The 15,377-nt window shown below is 33.3% G+C and overlaps 3 protein-coding genes across 3 annotated transcripts; 2 read left to right on the forward strand and 1 right to left on the reverse strand.

The window, feature by feature from the left end:
* Positions 1-213: 213 nt before the first annotated feature.
* LOC120782537 lies at positions 214-2,983 on the forward strand. Its single transcript, XM_040114867.1, has 3 exons — positions 214-465; positions 524-677; positions 2,321-2,983. Exons 1-3 carry the CDS (start codon positions 223-225, stop codon positions 2,419-2,421), a joined length of 498 nt encoding a protein of 165 aa, XP_039970801.1. The 5' UTR covers positions 214-222; the 3' UTR covers positions 2,422-2,983.
* A 1-nt stretch (position 2,984) lies between these two features.
* LOC120782536 (mesencephalic astrocyte-derived neurotrophic factor homolog) lies at positions 2,985-5,001 on the reverse strand. Its single transcript, XM_040114866.1, has 5 exons — positions 4,858-5,001; positions 4,527-4,649; positions 4,300-4,424; positions 4,100-4,241; positions 2,985-3,362 (listed from the first exon to the last, which is right to left on the reverse strand). Exons 2-5 carry the CDS (start codon positions 4,606-4,608, stop codon positions 3,196-3,198), a joined length of 516 nt encoding a protein of 171 aa, XP_039970800.1. The 5' UTR covers positions 4,609-4,649; positions 4,858-5,001; the 3' UTR covers positions 2,985-3,195.
* A 774-nt stretch (positions 5,002-5,775) lies between these two features.
* LOC120781410 lies at positions 5,776-15,159 on the forward strand. Its single transcript, XM_040113625.1, has 23 exons — positions 5,776-5,906; positions 5,967-6,304; positions 6,370-6,690; positions 6,753-6,958; positions 7,114-7,322; positions 7,381-7,470; positions 7,540-7,698; positions 7,756-8,210; positions 8,310-8,688; positions 8,752-9,138; positions 9,223-9,724; positions 10,486-10,871; positions 10,937-11,270; positions 11,349-11,511; positions 11,583-11,772; positions 11,827-12,006; positions 12,103-12,367; positions 13,198-13,400; positions 13,474-14,006; positions 14,073-14,150; positions 14,222-14,717; positions 14,773-14,904; positions 14,961-15,159. Exons 1-23 carry the CDS (start codon positions 5,811-5,813, stop codon positions 15,069-15,071), a joined length of 6,213 nt encoding a protein of 2,070 aa, XP_039969559.1. The 5' UTR covers positions 5,776-5,810; the 3' UTR covers positions 15,072-15,159.
* Positions 15,160-15,377: the final 218 nt, after the last annotated feature.

Below are 15,377 nucleotides of genomic sequence, written 5' to 3' on the forward strand. Positions count from 1 at the left end.
CATTAATACTTCCCTCATATACCTCATATGAAGATTTTCGAACTTAGAGTTGACTTTATATTACATACATATGTACATCGACCAAGCTAGTCGAATATAATTTTTTCCAACACCTATGTAACTTCGTGCTTCCTTACTTGTTTCTATACTAATTTATATGTTTGCTTATATTCCCATTTCACTCATTTAATTGCGTTCTTCTTCTTATTACAGCTTGCAAATATGTCAAAGCCACTGACGAACACTTGCTGCTTCTGCCAATCTCTACGAAATGGCTCCATTATATCGGGTCTTCTGGCAATCACACTGTCCATCATAACGATCGTTATCAGTTTGACATTACGCATAGATTTCAATACCATAGACTTCGATTGGCTGCCAAAGAATACCGTTAAGATTATATTAATTATAAATCTATGTATGACAATACTGATATCATTGCTCATGATTATTGGCGTAGTGAAGGTGAGTGACGGGCGTACAACAGTTTTCACAAAATATTCATAATCTTCGTTTTTTTCAGCGTAATCACTATTTGATGATGCCATGGGTTGTTTTGGGCATTATGATAGCCATTGGTTTACTCATATCGGTGATATATACTGCCGTGAAGTTCTTCATTGACGACTACATGCTGACTGGCATACTGTGGCTGGTCATCGGACTACTCACAACTGGTAAGCGCAATATAGAATGCACATCATGTCACAGAAAGTTAGGTTAATTGGATCATACGAGATCAAATCGCTATTGGTGCAGGTGTGTGTAGAACGACTGAACAGTCTATCAGACCCTTATCTGGGTGTCTGGTCACAAAGGTATGGCCGCGAATGAACTGGATGATGAGCTCGCCCGCTCCTCAGCATACAGCAACATGGTAGGACCCGAACCTTTCATTGCGCTTGGTCCCCCTACTATGATATGAATGAGTGGGCCATCGGATCCACCTAGCACTATATTAGAATTTATCAATATGTTGGTTCTAAATGAGTCGTTGTGACGTAGGAGGAACATAATAGAGCGTAAGTCGCGGTGCAATCCTCACTTATTTATCAAATCTAGGTTAATTGGTTGAAATAGGGCTTCTGGCTGCAAACTTTCTTTTTATCCCGAACCGACAAGTTGCTGAAGACTATTAAATGTAATACCGTTTGTTAAAAGGTCAGGGTTAGCGTTCTTCAGGCATATTGAAAGTGTTCTTGCAGAACGCACGGTGCATGATAGAGTATTACGGTAAATAAATCGTAAATTCCGACTACTACGATGAGAAACGAGAATGAGCCTTGCGCAGCTTCGTTCTGGATACTGTGGCAGATTAAACTCCTACTTATTCAGAATAGACCCTGAAATATCAAACATATGTCCAACGGGTAATGAGTCTCCGCATAATACTAGCCACCTCTTTGCATGCCCTGCTAACCCTACCCATCTGACACCCTTCCCCCTTTGGTCCGACCCTGTCCTGGAGCTACTGTTGGATGACGTCGATGACAACTTATCTAATCCTTACCATCCTAACGGGGATTAGTACCCGTTACAACAGCAACAACGGAAGCCGTCTGTCTCATTCAATCTCAACTTCGTGCCGCCTAATTGTATACTATAGATTTCGAATTTTCCTACTACAGTCGAGTCTTAAATATAAGTACGACATTTTTTTATATTATTTTTACCCACCCAGAAGGAAACGTTGGAGACCCTATAAAATATACAATATACATATATCAGCTTGACGAGCTGAGTCGATTTAGCCATGGCCGTCATTCTGTCCATTTGTCTGTATATAAGTGAAATGGTCATTCTGTTTGAGAGATATCGTTCTTTTCTCTCCAAAAAGTCGCCCATTTGTCGAAACCGCCGATATCGGCCCACTGTAGCATATATTTGCTATACAAACTGGCCGTTAAAAATCAAGTTGTTGTATGGAAAACTTTTGTATTTCGCATAGATCAATATCCAAGCCAAAGTTATTATCTCCGACGAAATTTCTTAGATGGAACCACTAAAGCGTTTAGCTGCCATGTCAACTGACCGATCAAAATCAAGTTCTTGTATGGAAAACTTTTGCATTTCACGAGATAACTTCACCAAATTCGTCAGGGACTACTTTCCAAGTCAACTGTAGAACTAGAGTCGCTCTAATCACTATAGCATATAGCTATCAGGTCTAAGATCAAGTTGCCGTATGGAAACATTGCATTATGTGAATGGCATTATGGCGTCGGTGCAATCGAAATTAGCGTATATTTTTCTTTTTATTGAAAATTAATTATTCAAATATTTTCGAAAATTTAAATTTTTATTTATTTCTCTTTAACAGCAATTCTCTCCTACTGCTGGTGCGTTGTTTACAGTGAATACGTGGTTTTGTTGCAGGAGAACGAAAGGGGACGCTACAACAAACAATTATACCGCCGTTAAGCGAGCAACGAAAACGATTAAACGAAATTAAAATATTTAAGGCAAAATAAAAGGTGTGAAGCAACTTGTTTTTCATTTTTTCAAACTGTGCAAATTAAATATTTATACCATGAGCGTATGTATGTATGCGGCAGAATTTGAAAAATCAGGCAAATAACACTATGCACAGCACTTCAAGTGGCAGAAATTATATACTCTTCATCATTTATTTACCATACTAATTATAATTTATTTATAAATTTAATTTTAATTTTATGAAAGAATAAAATTTTATTACAATTCATCGCATATTTTTCACTATCTATCTACCAACCAAACTCACCGTACTTGCCTACTCTGTGTATTGTTCTTCACACTCTTTGCTCATCGTATGAATTTACTGGAATTAGTGCAAATTTTTTTTAATTAACAAAAATTTCAAAATATAAAACTATGTATGTACATATATGTTAATATTTATATGTACGCAGTAATATGAAATGTACATTAAGCAACAAAATGTTTACTGTTTGTGTGATGTGTTGTATCGAATAAAGAAAAATAACAATTTTTAACAAAACAAGTGTCTTAAGTTGGTTTCTGTGTTTTATTTCATATACTGTCTACAGATATATTTTTCTTTTCACATTATCAACTCTTATAAAGCAAAAATCATAGATTTTTGTACTAAATTCTTCTAAAAAAAATTGAAAAGCATTCAAATAATGACAAATGTTCATGTGAGTAGAATTAATTATTCGCATATAAATTAAATTGGTAATCAGACATTGTTTTTTATAACTCATTGTGCGCATATTTCGGTTTCAGCTCTTCTATTCTCTTGATAAAGTCAGTTTTTTCAATGCAACCTTCGCAGCTTTCATCCCAATCGTTCAGGATTTTCTTCAGGTCACGAACCTTCAACTTTTTCAGGTCTACATTGTTCAAGTCAATTTGTTTTTCTGCAAGTAAAATGAAGAATAAGTAATTTGAAATAATTTTAAAATATGTTTAAAATTTATTCTTCACATATTTGATATGTACTTGTATTTGAAAATATCAGATAATTTTGAAATAATCGCGTAAAGATTTATTCATCAGCAACTATTGTCGTTTTTTATATTAAATAAGCGTTTGAGTCTTGTCTTACTAAAAAGCTCTTCAAAGTGATTTAAAAAGCAAGAAATAACGTCACACTCGGTTGCGCCGAAACTATGATACACTTTCCAAATACAGAAGGTTCCATACATGAACTTCAACTACATATATGCTATATATGCAAACTATACGTCATAGTGATCCAATCTGAATATTTTCTTCAAAAATTGTACCGTTGCCTTGAACAATTATTCCTGCTAAATGACGTAACAAATGCGGCGCGCCCCAACAACGATGGGACCCGGATTAAACACCAATTAAAGCAAAAATGTTCGACTCTATCACCAAAACATTATTTAAATCACCGTCGCGATCGCAGTTGTTGTTGTAGTGTTATACAAAGACTTTAAAGCCATTTAACACTTACTTAACTTATAACATTTTCTTATATTTTTACACACGATATGTTTGTTCTTGTGCAAGACATAAGAGTCTTAGAATCTTTAAATGCCAAATTTACAATATTCGTAAGCAAAAGAAAAACGCTACAATTTATAAGCATTTTTTGTTGCACATATTGACATCATTGATTATAACTTACCATAACGTAAATCACAGATCTGAGCATCTTTCTTCTTAAGTTTTTCGCAAATCTTATCGGCAGGCATAGACCAGCTCAATGGCTTGCTGAGTTCATTCAAAATGCCAGTCGCTGATTCTTCCAGACCGCCCAGATAGTAACACTATAAAAAATAAGCTATAATGTAAACGCCCACAAAATAATAAAATCGTTTTACTTACAAATCTGTGCTCCTTATTCTTTTGCTTTTTGCAAAAACTTTTGAACTCTGCTTCAATTTTTTTATGATCCTTTTTTATGTCATCATTCAATGTATCAGCAAACCGTTTGACCGTCTTCACACAAACTGAAAATACCAATTTAAAACATATGTACATACAGAAAAATATTTTAATTGGCCTAGATAGAATATGACCAATTGGCACACCACCCCCGCAAAAGAACTTACCTTCACATTCGTCTTCCTTCAACGCTATGCTGCTATGAATTAGTACAAAGGCAAAAGCCATTACCAGTAAAAGGGAACGCATATTGGCTCACTACTTTGTAGAATCTATAGTTTACGAAAATCCTGTAAAGATAACAAATTCAATGTGTTTGAACAACTGCAGGGCAACAGATAGTTTCCACAAGTTTCTTCGCTACGTAAGCGTTTCTATTCTAGAAAAGTGTATGACACGCTTTTTTTACTTTTTGATGCTTTTATTTTTTTTTCGCTTATCAGTACCGAAGAATACAAATATCTCAAGTTAAATAAATTATATGTGAAATCTACTTACAATTAATTCACTTTAAAATTGTAATTTCCACTTTATTTTTTGAGTAGCAGTTTTATTAAAAAAACGAAAAGTTTTGTTTGGAAATCTTATTTTTATGCTCATAAATGCTTAACCGGTGAAATTAAAGTAATGAGAATATTTTTTGACACTCACTTGTCGCTTTGTCATTGGCTGAGGCTTGCTCATATGAGATTTTGTGATGACGTAGATTTATGAAACATGGCAATACCCAAATACTCAGCTGTTACAAGCCAGAGTTGTTAGAAAGGTTTATCTTATTAAAGAGCAGAAAAATTACAAGAAAAACAGTTATAAAAGTTCAAAAATTACCATATTATATTGTTCTCTGTTCGCAATCTATGAAATATTAGAACTTGGATACCGATACGCATAGAAGATGACATTTTCAAACTTTAATTTTTCATGTTTTAAGAACACTTTCAAGGAAAAAACTCGAATTATTGTAAAATTGTATCAAAACTTCAAAACGTTGTAGTAGTTTTAAAGTTATGGCGGGTACTAACTACGAAAACGAAGTTTTTTTTAAGTTTTGGAATCGGTTAAAAAAAAATTTCAAAAGGCAAGTATAATAATCTACGCAACTTTCTACATTTTACTCCCAAGAAACTTAGATACAACTTGATTGAGATATTCTTACACATATTGAAAAAACGAGAAATTAAAAAAAAAAATACTCCCTCACAATCGCGCAACTGACAATGCATCTTAAGGAATTGCATTTATATTACGCATCGAAATGGTATTCATACGCAAGTTATGGAGCTCCTGCCTAATTTCTAATGAAGATTGTTTCCAATAGGCAGTAGATGTCGCCTTCAATCATGTAAAAGTCTATTCACAATAGAAAAAGTTCAAAAGTAAAGAAACGCGCGTCGTCAAATTTTAAAACAACTTATTTTTTCCTTAACTATATTTATTTACAAATATCCGAAATGTGGTCTATTTTTGAGCAATCACAAATTGAGGATGAAACCATTTCCAATGCGTTTTCATCTCGTGGTCTGTTTAAGATACAAAGTACCGAGGAGGTGAAAAAAAACAAATATCTATATCACAAACTTATATTTTGCTTATACTTTTGATATTAGGTAAAAGAATACCCAGAAGTAATTGCCTCATTGCAAAATAAAAAGGTCGTCATCTCCGTGGATAGAAGCTTAATACTGCTCGAAGACGAATTGGTTGCCAAATGTAGTTTTCTTTGTTTCGATGCTCACATTGATGCAGTAGCAATATCCAAAACTGGATATTTAATTGTGGTCGGTTTGCAGAATGGCGAAATACATGGAATATTTGCGAAAGGTTTGCTGCTATTTAATTTAACCGTAACCTCAGAGGACGTACATTTAACGGGACACACTTTCGCTGGTATACAACAACTGAACGGCAAGTTTTACATAAGTTGTACTAATGGAAGTGTTTATCAGTAAGTAAATTTATATTTGTTTTTTTGGAAAGAATAGTGTAACTACACTATACTACATTTTATAGGCTCAGTGAGATCGACGAATCCCCATTAGAAGCAAACCCAAATATTACTTTGACAGAAAATGACACGATTACTTTTAATCAGAGCATTTTTGAAGCAGTGACTATAACAAGGATCATTAGCCATGAGTCTGGCTTAAAAAATTTAGAGACAACGCTCTTGGTAGCGCAAAGCAGTTTCGACACAGCTGTTGAACAACCTTTACTTTATATAGCAGGTACCCATAAGGAAGTTTTCTGCAGACACAATGGTAATATTTCCAAAATTAGTTTGCCTGAAAGTTTTAGTGGTGTGAAACGTTTATTCAATTTAGATAATTATATGTGAGTATTTGTAATATGCAGATATTTGAAAAAATATATTTATATGTTTGTCTTCTTTTCAGTTTACTTTTAACGAACTCGGGTCATTTAATAGAGTTCTGTGCCATTACAAAAATGTTACACTTTCCTAAAATGCAAAATGATAACGAACTGCTCATCGATGAACTTGTCATTATGGAATGCAATGATGACAACATTGAATTGCTCGTGCTGGTCAAGTCGACAGAGGGAAGACATGAACGCTGTATTAAGTTTTTGGAGTATCCATGTAAATAAAATTATTACATAACAAATATTTTATGATTTTTACAAAATATTTAATTATTTTTAAATTAAATTTAACACATATTTTTATAATTTATATAAATTATATATAACATTTTTTTTAATGTTTTTACAAAATATTTAATAATTTTTAATCAGCTTTTAAATGCAACAATGAGCTGGAAGTACCAGAACACGCATGGCTTGTGCAACAGCCGAAATCTTCCGCTAATTTATACTATCTCAGTGGCAAGGAGGTAAATGCAGATAATATACCAAAAGAGATTGAAATGGTTTTGGTGTCAGAAACACACCCTAGTGAACGTTTTAGAAAACTTCTCTCAAAGGGGCTTTTAGATGAAGCTGAGGTGATAAAAAAAAACATATTAACAATAAACAAAATATAAATCGAATATAATTTTGCAGAGTTTCGGCAAGCAGTTTGAACTGTGTCTGCAACCGCTTTATGAGGCAAAAGCAAAACGTATACTACTGACGATTACGTCCTTCGGCGATGTAAGTAGTCAAAGTTGTAAAATTATTTTAAGGTCTTTTCAATTTACATTTATTTTATCTTTTTTATAGAATAACCCTGAATTACTAGAACAAAATTTCAAAGACCTGCTGGCCGTGCTAAAAAATATTGAAAACAAAGAATTTTTTAAAAACAATCGTATGATTAATATGCCTTCGCGCCGAACTTTGGAGCGTTATTTGTTGGAAATTCTGAAACATTTGGACGAAGTATGTAAAACCGTTGCAGAAATACATTTTTGTTATTTAATTATTTTTCATCTGTAGAATGATGAAAGGGATTGGTTAGAAATACACGAGCAGTTGCGGCGTTTGGAAACGCTCACAATTCTGGATCCCTATGAGGTCAATTCGGAATGGTCGAAATTCGTATATGAAGCAAATCTCGCTAAAATGATCATAGCCTTATTTAAAACCGATATGCCATCGGCATGTTTGATTTACAAACGACATGTCAGCGCTATGAAATTTTTAAAGGAATCGGAACTACGACAACTACTCAGCCTTATACCGAATCACACAGAACCATTTCATGTGCTGCAATGGCTGCGCCAATTTGTGCCTACCGTCAGCAATACACATCCGAAATTGACACCATACATTGCCGAATGGTGTATACAAAAGACGCGTACATTACAATATGCGGACCATTGGCCAGAGATTGGTTTGGAATTTGCCAGTAAAGTGGCGAAAATATTCGAAGAAATTGAATTCATGCACTGGTAGGCAACTAAGCCGAATTATAAACATTTCTTTTGCAACAGTTGTATCAATAACTTCTTAATCTTTCTCACCCTCACTAACCCTACTCTCGCTCCTAGCGACGTTCGGCGGCAACACGAGCACAATATTGTTAAATTTCGCGACTTGGTGAATGCATTGGAGGATTTGTCGGTGTTGAAGAAGCGCTATAATTTAATGTTCACGCTGGATAATTATTTAAAAGACTCGGTGGATGAAGCAGCACTATTTATATTGCAACGCGTGCATTTGGATGATTTGAAAAGCCTGGTTAATGATTTTCTCTATCCCATATTTCAAGAGAAAGGAAAAACTCCTGTGGAGGCAATACGTCAGTACATCACGCTGTTGGTGGCCAATCGTAATTCGCTGAGCAGCTGGCTTGAGCGGTCGGTGGCCTGCATTGAACTCCTACACAACGAGGATGATAGAATGGAGTGCGCTTTACTTGTTTTGAAAGTATGTATGAGAGGTTTTGGAGAAAAAACACTCTATAATTTATACTTTTTTTTTATCACTCAGAGCGCGCCCGTGCCATGGCCGGAGGTTGTAAATCCTCTTATAAAATTTCGCTATTCTACACACCCAATTGCTACTAAAATAAATATTGAATATGAATTTCAAGTTATAAAAATTATGAAAGTAAAATATGGCTGGCCTGCGGACAGTGATATAGAGTCAAATATGGAGCTTTTTGTGCAACGTGTCATTAAGATGGAATTCCCCGAAATGTTGGATGACATACGTGTACTTACGCAGGCGTCACCGGAGAATGCCACATTTGCCAATTTCATGTGTTGTTATCAATTAGTGCGCAAAAAGAAACTTGATCGCGCCTACGAATTTTTCAAATCACTAAGTCTTGAAAAACACAACAAAGCCTGCATGGAAGTCATTGATATTTTAGCGGTTAGTGTGATAACATGTTGTGTATCAGCGAAACTTTATTCATATTTCATTTTGTTTTGTTTCTTTTTCGGCATTCAACTATAGAGCATGCTTGAGAACCCCACTGCGCCCATAGATGATGAGGACGCAGAGAAGAAAAGGGATTTAATTGAATTCTTTCAATTGATTGTGCCGCATGCCGATTGTCGCAGCTTTGAGAAGCGTCTGCGCGCTGTACAACAGCGTTTTGTACTCTGCCAGAAGTTTCGTCTACAAGTTGGCGCGATCAGTGAATTGGTGCCTCTAACACAACGTTTGCAGCTTCTCGATCGCGGCATTGAGTGTATAATGGATCGGAGTCAGGCGACGGTAAATGTGCCGCGTTTCATTGTTAGCGAAGTAGGTGATTTATGTGCAGCCCTACAACTGGAAAGAGTTTACGGTGTCTTACATATAAGTCGGCGTATACACTGTCTGCCGCTCACTAGCGCTTTAGCTTATGCCATACTTCAACTGGTGGACTGTACGCCGCAGAATAAGGATGACTTTATTGGTTTAGCATTGGAGTTGCTAACACAGCAGATCTTGGCATTGCGTAATTGTAAAAGTGAGTAAGGAAAGTTTTTCGGCTTATTGCTGATTTATTTTTTATACACTCTTCAGTTGCAAGATTAATTAATTGATATTAATTTTATTTAAAAAAATAACACATTTTTTAAATAATTTTTTTATTATTTTTTTTAATTGTTATTATTATTTTTAATTAATATTTTTTAATTGTTTTTTTATTTTAATTGTTTTTTTTAATAAATTTTTAAAATAATTTATTATTAATTGTTTGTTTTTAACAAGTTTTATTTTTTTCAATTTTTAATTTTTTTCAATTTTAATTTTTTTAATTTATAATGTTCTTAATTTTTTTATTTTTAGTTTTTATTACCTTTTTTATAATTCTTATTGATTTCGTTTTTCATATTTTTTAATTATTATTGAATATATTTTTTAATGTTTTTAACATTCATTTTAAAAAACTTTTATTAATTTTTCTAATATTTTTTTAACAAGTTTTTTTTTTTTTAATATTTTTAAATTTTTTTGAATTTTAATTTTTTTTTAATTTATAATGTTCTTAAATTTTTTTATTTTTTAGTTTTTATTACTTTTTATAATTCTTATTGATTTCGATTTTTCATATTTTTTTATTTATTATTGAATAATTTTTTTTTATTTTTTAACATTCATTTCAAAAAAATTTTTATTAATTTTTTTCTAATATATTTTATAATTTTTTAATAATTATTATTAAATTTTATTATTAAATTTTTTAATAATTCATATAAAAAATTGTGCTTGTTTTTTTTAATGAAGCTGCTACCACGAGCAACTCTGTAGAAAAAGACACCGATGTTCTCACATTTCCAATAGTCTATGAATTACTCGTCCAAGCCTCACTGCAAGAGCACTACAAGCTATCTGAATTGTCAGAATTGTTAAAGTATGTGCAACTAGCCGCCATTAGCTATCCCGTTGACGCCTTAACCAGTTTCTATGTTGACAAAGAGAAAGAGGTCAACGAGAATATTTGCAAAGCATTGGACGCTTCCGAAATTGCACTAGCTGATGCGACACTTAACTTTTCATCAGCGCAAATAAACGGTTCATTTGATGCCAAAACGGCAGCGCCAGCAAAAAGCCGTTACTCTGTATCGGTTTTCGATGAAATCGAAGTACAACCTTGGCAACCACATAAAAAAGTAGGTATTAATAAATGCATTCACAAAACATAATAAATTGAATACTTTCAAATAAACTGCTGCAGAGTGATAACATTGAGCAGACCTCGATAATGAAATTTGTGGCACGTAGCATCTTACTGCTCTTAGCCGAAACTGTGCCCACTAACAGTTTGCTAGCGCAATTACGCACAATGCTAAGCGATGACATTGAAAAGGATGAGGCAATGGATGATTTCTTCTCGTCGCTCGAGCAATTGATCAAAGCGAAAATGCACGATGTTTGGTATATAATAGTGCAATTCATTTTGGAATATCAAAAGCGGCACAAATGCAACATAATCGGTAAAGATTTCGTATCCTTGCATTTGTCGCGAGTTTTTCGAAATATCATGTTGAATAAGGACGTCAATTTTATAGGTAACAACGTGCGCCTAGCTGTTTGTGTGTGTGTGCTTGTATTTACTAAATTTTATTATTTTTTTATTTGCACTATAGATCTTTTCGTCATGCTCATCGCGGATGAGAATAAAGAATCTTTACTCAATATGCTGAGCAAAGATTTGAAAACCGACCAGCAACGTTTAAATCTGCTCACACTTTCGGAAATGTACCATGTGCACCTCGAAGGCCACAATCAAGTGGAGTCAATACGTATTAAGTATAGTGAAAACTATCGTCATAATTTGTTGAATTGAAAATAAGCTAACCTTACTTTTATTCGGCGTGCAGGCGTTTAAAGCAATACTACTATATGGAATTCATCAAACAAGACCCCAGCATCAAAGGTCAATTCAACCTCGAGACCGATAATATACAACAATTATTGAAATTGTTTTACAATAAGAAGTTGGATGTGAGGTGGTTGGAGCGTATAAGTCGTGATTTCAATTTAGATTATCAAGAATTGCTTATAACACAGGTGAGCCATGCGCATTTTCGAATATCACCATTTTCAAATAAAAACTTATTTCAGGTACTAAGCATTTTGTCTGGCCAGGAGTTTAAATATGACGTAAAGACTGACGCCTTCGGTGAGGAGGAACTGATTGTATTAAGTACTGTTAACGACATACGCAATTTATGTCAATCATATTTGCATGCGATAAAAAATACCGATTTAATAACGACGAAGTTGTTGCAATTCATAAATGAGGTGCATTACATAATTATAGGTTCCTTAACGGTTTATCACATTACTATTTGAATTTTGTGTTTGTTTTTCTTTTTTTTTTTTCTTCCAATGCTACAGATCAACATTTATTTTTACGAGCTTTATTTGTATGTTATTGAAATACTGTCATTTTTGGATAAAATGCCCAAAGAAATGGAAATTTGGAAGCAAATGTTACAATTTCTCAAGCATAAAATGGTGAAGCGGCGCCGCAATCGGCCTGGTCCATACGAGACCGACATGTGGCTGCAGTCACAAAGTGAAATGGGTGTTATGCCGAAAATTGCACGTTTTCGCTTGCCATTCAAGCCGATCATTGAGCAACCACTAAAAGATATCTTGGGTGAGTGCGATTTTATAATTACACCCTGAACAGGGTATATTAAGTTTGCCACGAAGTTTGTAACACAAAAAAGAAAACCACGGAGGCCCTATGAAATGTATACCTAAATGTTGAGCTGAGTTGATTTAGTCACGTTTGTTTGTATTTACGCGAGCTAGTCTCTCAGGTTTTGACCTGTCGCTATGAAATTTTCTATACGTTCTTTTCTCCTAAAGAAAGTATTCATTTGTCAGAACCGCCGATATCGAACCACTAGTATATATAGTATTGAACGATCGAAATCAAATTATTGTATGGAAGAAGTTTTTACTAGAAATCACATTCTTGTAAAGAAAACTTTTTTATTTGTAAAGGGTATTCTAGCTTCAGTACAACTGAATTTAATGTGTTATGTGTTTTTCATTTTATTTTTTATTTTATTTTTTTTATTTAATTCATTTTTTCAATGTTTTTTTTTATTATATTTTTTAAATAAATTTTTATTTAATTTTTTTCTATATATATTTTTTTCTTTTTTATTTATTTTTTTATATATTAATTTTTTTTAATATTTTTATGTTAATTTTTTTAATAATTTTTATACTATATATTTTTTAATACATTTTTTTATTTATTTATATTTTTTCTTTACTTTTTATTTATTTAATTTTTTGTATTCCATATTTTTTTATCTTATTTATTTCATTTTTAACTTTTTAATTATTTAATTTTTTACTTTCTTTTATTTGTTTATTTTTATTTCATTAATTTATTTATTTACTTTCTTTTATTTATTTACGTTTTTTTATTACTTCATTTTTTTTTTTATTTATATATTATTATTTTTCTAGACAACGAATTGAGTGTAGAAAATTGTGAAAGCTGGTTTCCGCTCATGCAAATGCACACAATGCTCAAAGGATCAAGTGATGTGGCCAAAATTCGCGATTACTTCTGCATGTCGGCGGTGAAAAACTCAATTGGCGAGTATAAAGCTAAAAATGAGTCCGAAATATGGCATTTGCAGCCTACAAATAATGCATTTCTGCAATCGGTAAGTTTGAAAATTCACTGATCGAATGCTAATTCTAATTACTACACGATTTGTATAAATCTATAATCTATAGATACTCCGACTCGTTAAGCATGTCACCAATCCATCCAAAACATTTATGATACTCTATTTTGTTGCGAACTATGCACCAGATGGCGCGGATCAAGTAGAAGCTTCGTATGAATGCTACAAGTATGCGATGGAGCATAGCGAATTTATAACCAATGAAAATTATCAAGATCGACTGATGAAAATCAAGCGAAAATATCCCATACTTAAAACACAGCATTTACTTTATATTTACGGTCTTACGGAAGAGAAACTACTGCGTCTAGTTGAGAATCCAACAGAACTTATTTATAATCTTTATCACCATGAGCTGATATTGAAAACGAGCAAGTTGGATATTAATCAAGTGGCGAAGGAAATAGCTGAATTGCATAATTTAGATTTGGCGGCGATGCAGTTACAATTGCTGCAGAAGTGGTTATCTTTCACAGGACGCTCGAGTACTGAAAATGTATTGGAAGAAACATTGTTCGAAGAACAGGGTACAGACGATGTTAACGATGCGAATGCGTGCAATGCAGCGGAAAATGTGATAAGGTTGTGATGGTATTGTATAGAATTATTGGCAGTCGAAATTTTTATCATTTCATTTTGATAATGCAGATCAAATTACATACTCAACAGTTGGCCGCAGAAAGAGGCCGTAGACTTCTTTGTAGCCCACATTTTCCCGGATGATGGGTAGGTTGTAATGCATGCACATACAAAAAAAAACGTTTAAAAGTACATGCATGGTTTTGAAATAATTTCAGCGGTGTAAGCACCAGCAAACAGTTGCAAATGTACGAATGTTTCTCGAAATTAAACGATGGCAGTAAATCCTTCAAAAACGTACTTAGCCAGAAGCAATATATTACCATTAAGTGTGTGCATGAGTTAAGGCAGTTAGGTTATAATTTAAGTTTGGAAAAATTTACAAATTGCAATAAAGTCGATCTATTAAAAACGATTTGGAAACAAAATGCTCAAAATCCGCACACACTCGAAATATTAGCAAACATTTGTTTGGGCTTTGATATATCACACTCGAAAATCTGGAACGGCATATTGAAACGTATGGCCATGTTCAATATGGTGCGTGAATTGAATGCTTTATTGGATATATTGTCGTGCGAAAATAAAATCCTAGACATAGAGGGCTTAATAGTTGCATGGGAATGCGTGCTGTGGCAACCATTCAAAACTGCCAATCAAACACGTTCAATTGCACAGGAGGAAGTATTGCAAAAGGCTCTCTTCCGCTTACAGGTGAGTTAAACTTTATATCAACTTAATATAACTTACACTTTATAAACTTTTTCAGGGCTGTCCAATTGTACACAAGTTGAATTTGGTTGAATTTGCAGAGCTATGCATTTGCTTGGATCGTGCTCATATGGCAGCGGTGGCATTGGCATTGTGTCGGGATGAGGCGAAACGTGAACATATCAAAAAGGTAATAAGTTGCAAAAGTATTTGTTAAAAATCCTGGCAATATTTTATTTTTTTTAGTTGATATTACCTAGAAGAAATGAACAAATGCGCAAAGATATTTTAGAATTAGAAGATGCGGGAATGATGTCCGTCATTTTAAACTTTGCGCTAAGAGAGCTGGAACTTTAGATTTAATAATTATGTACATACAGATTAAATAAAGATTGTTAACCGCTTGAAACGAATTAAAAAGATCAAAATTACACTCAGGATCTGAGAACAGTGTTTGATGAAATTAAAGGTGCCATTAGCTTTATACTCATTGTAATTTATAGTCGCACATTATGCCATAACGCCTTTTTTTTACTTTTTTTAATTCAAAGTTTCTTTTAATAACGACACATAATTTAATTTTTAAAATTTTACTTTTCAAATTATAGGTTGTCAAAAAAGTCTTGCGGTATTTTTATTGAATTTTCAATTGTTCATAAAATT

This window comes from Bactrocera tryoni, chromosome 1 (genome assembly GCF_016617805.1).
Source record: "Bactrocera tryoni isolate S06 chromosome 1, CSIRO_BtryS06_freeze2, whole genome shotgun sequence".
Classification (NCBI taxonomy): domain Eukaryota; kingdom Metazoa; phylum Arthropoda; class Insecta; order Diptera; family Tephritidae; genus Bactrocera; species Bactrocera tryoni.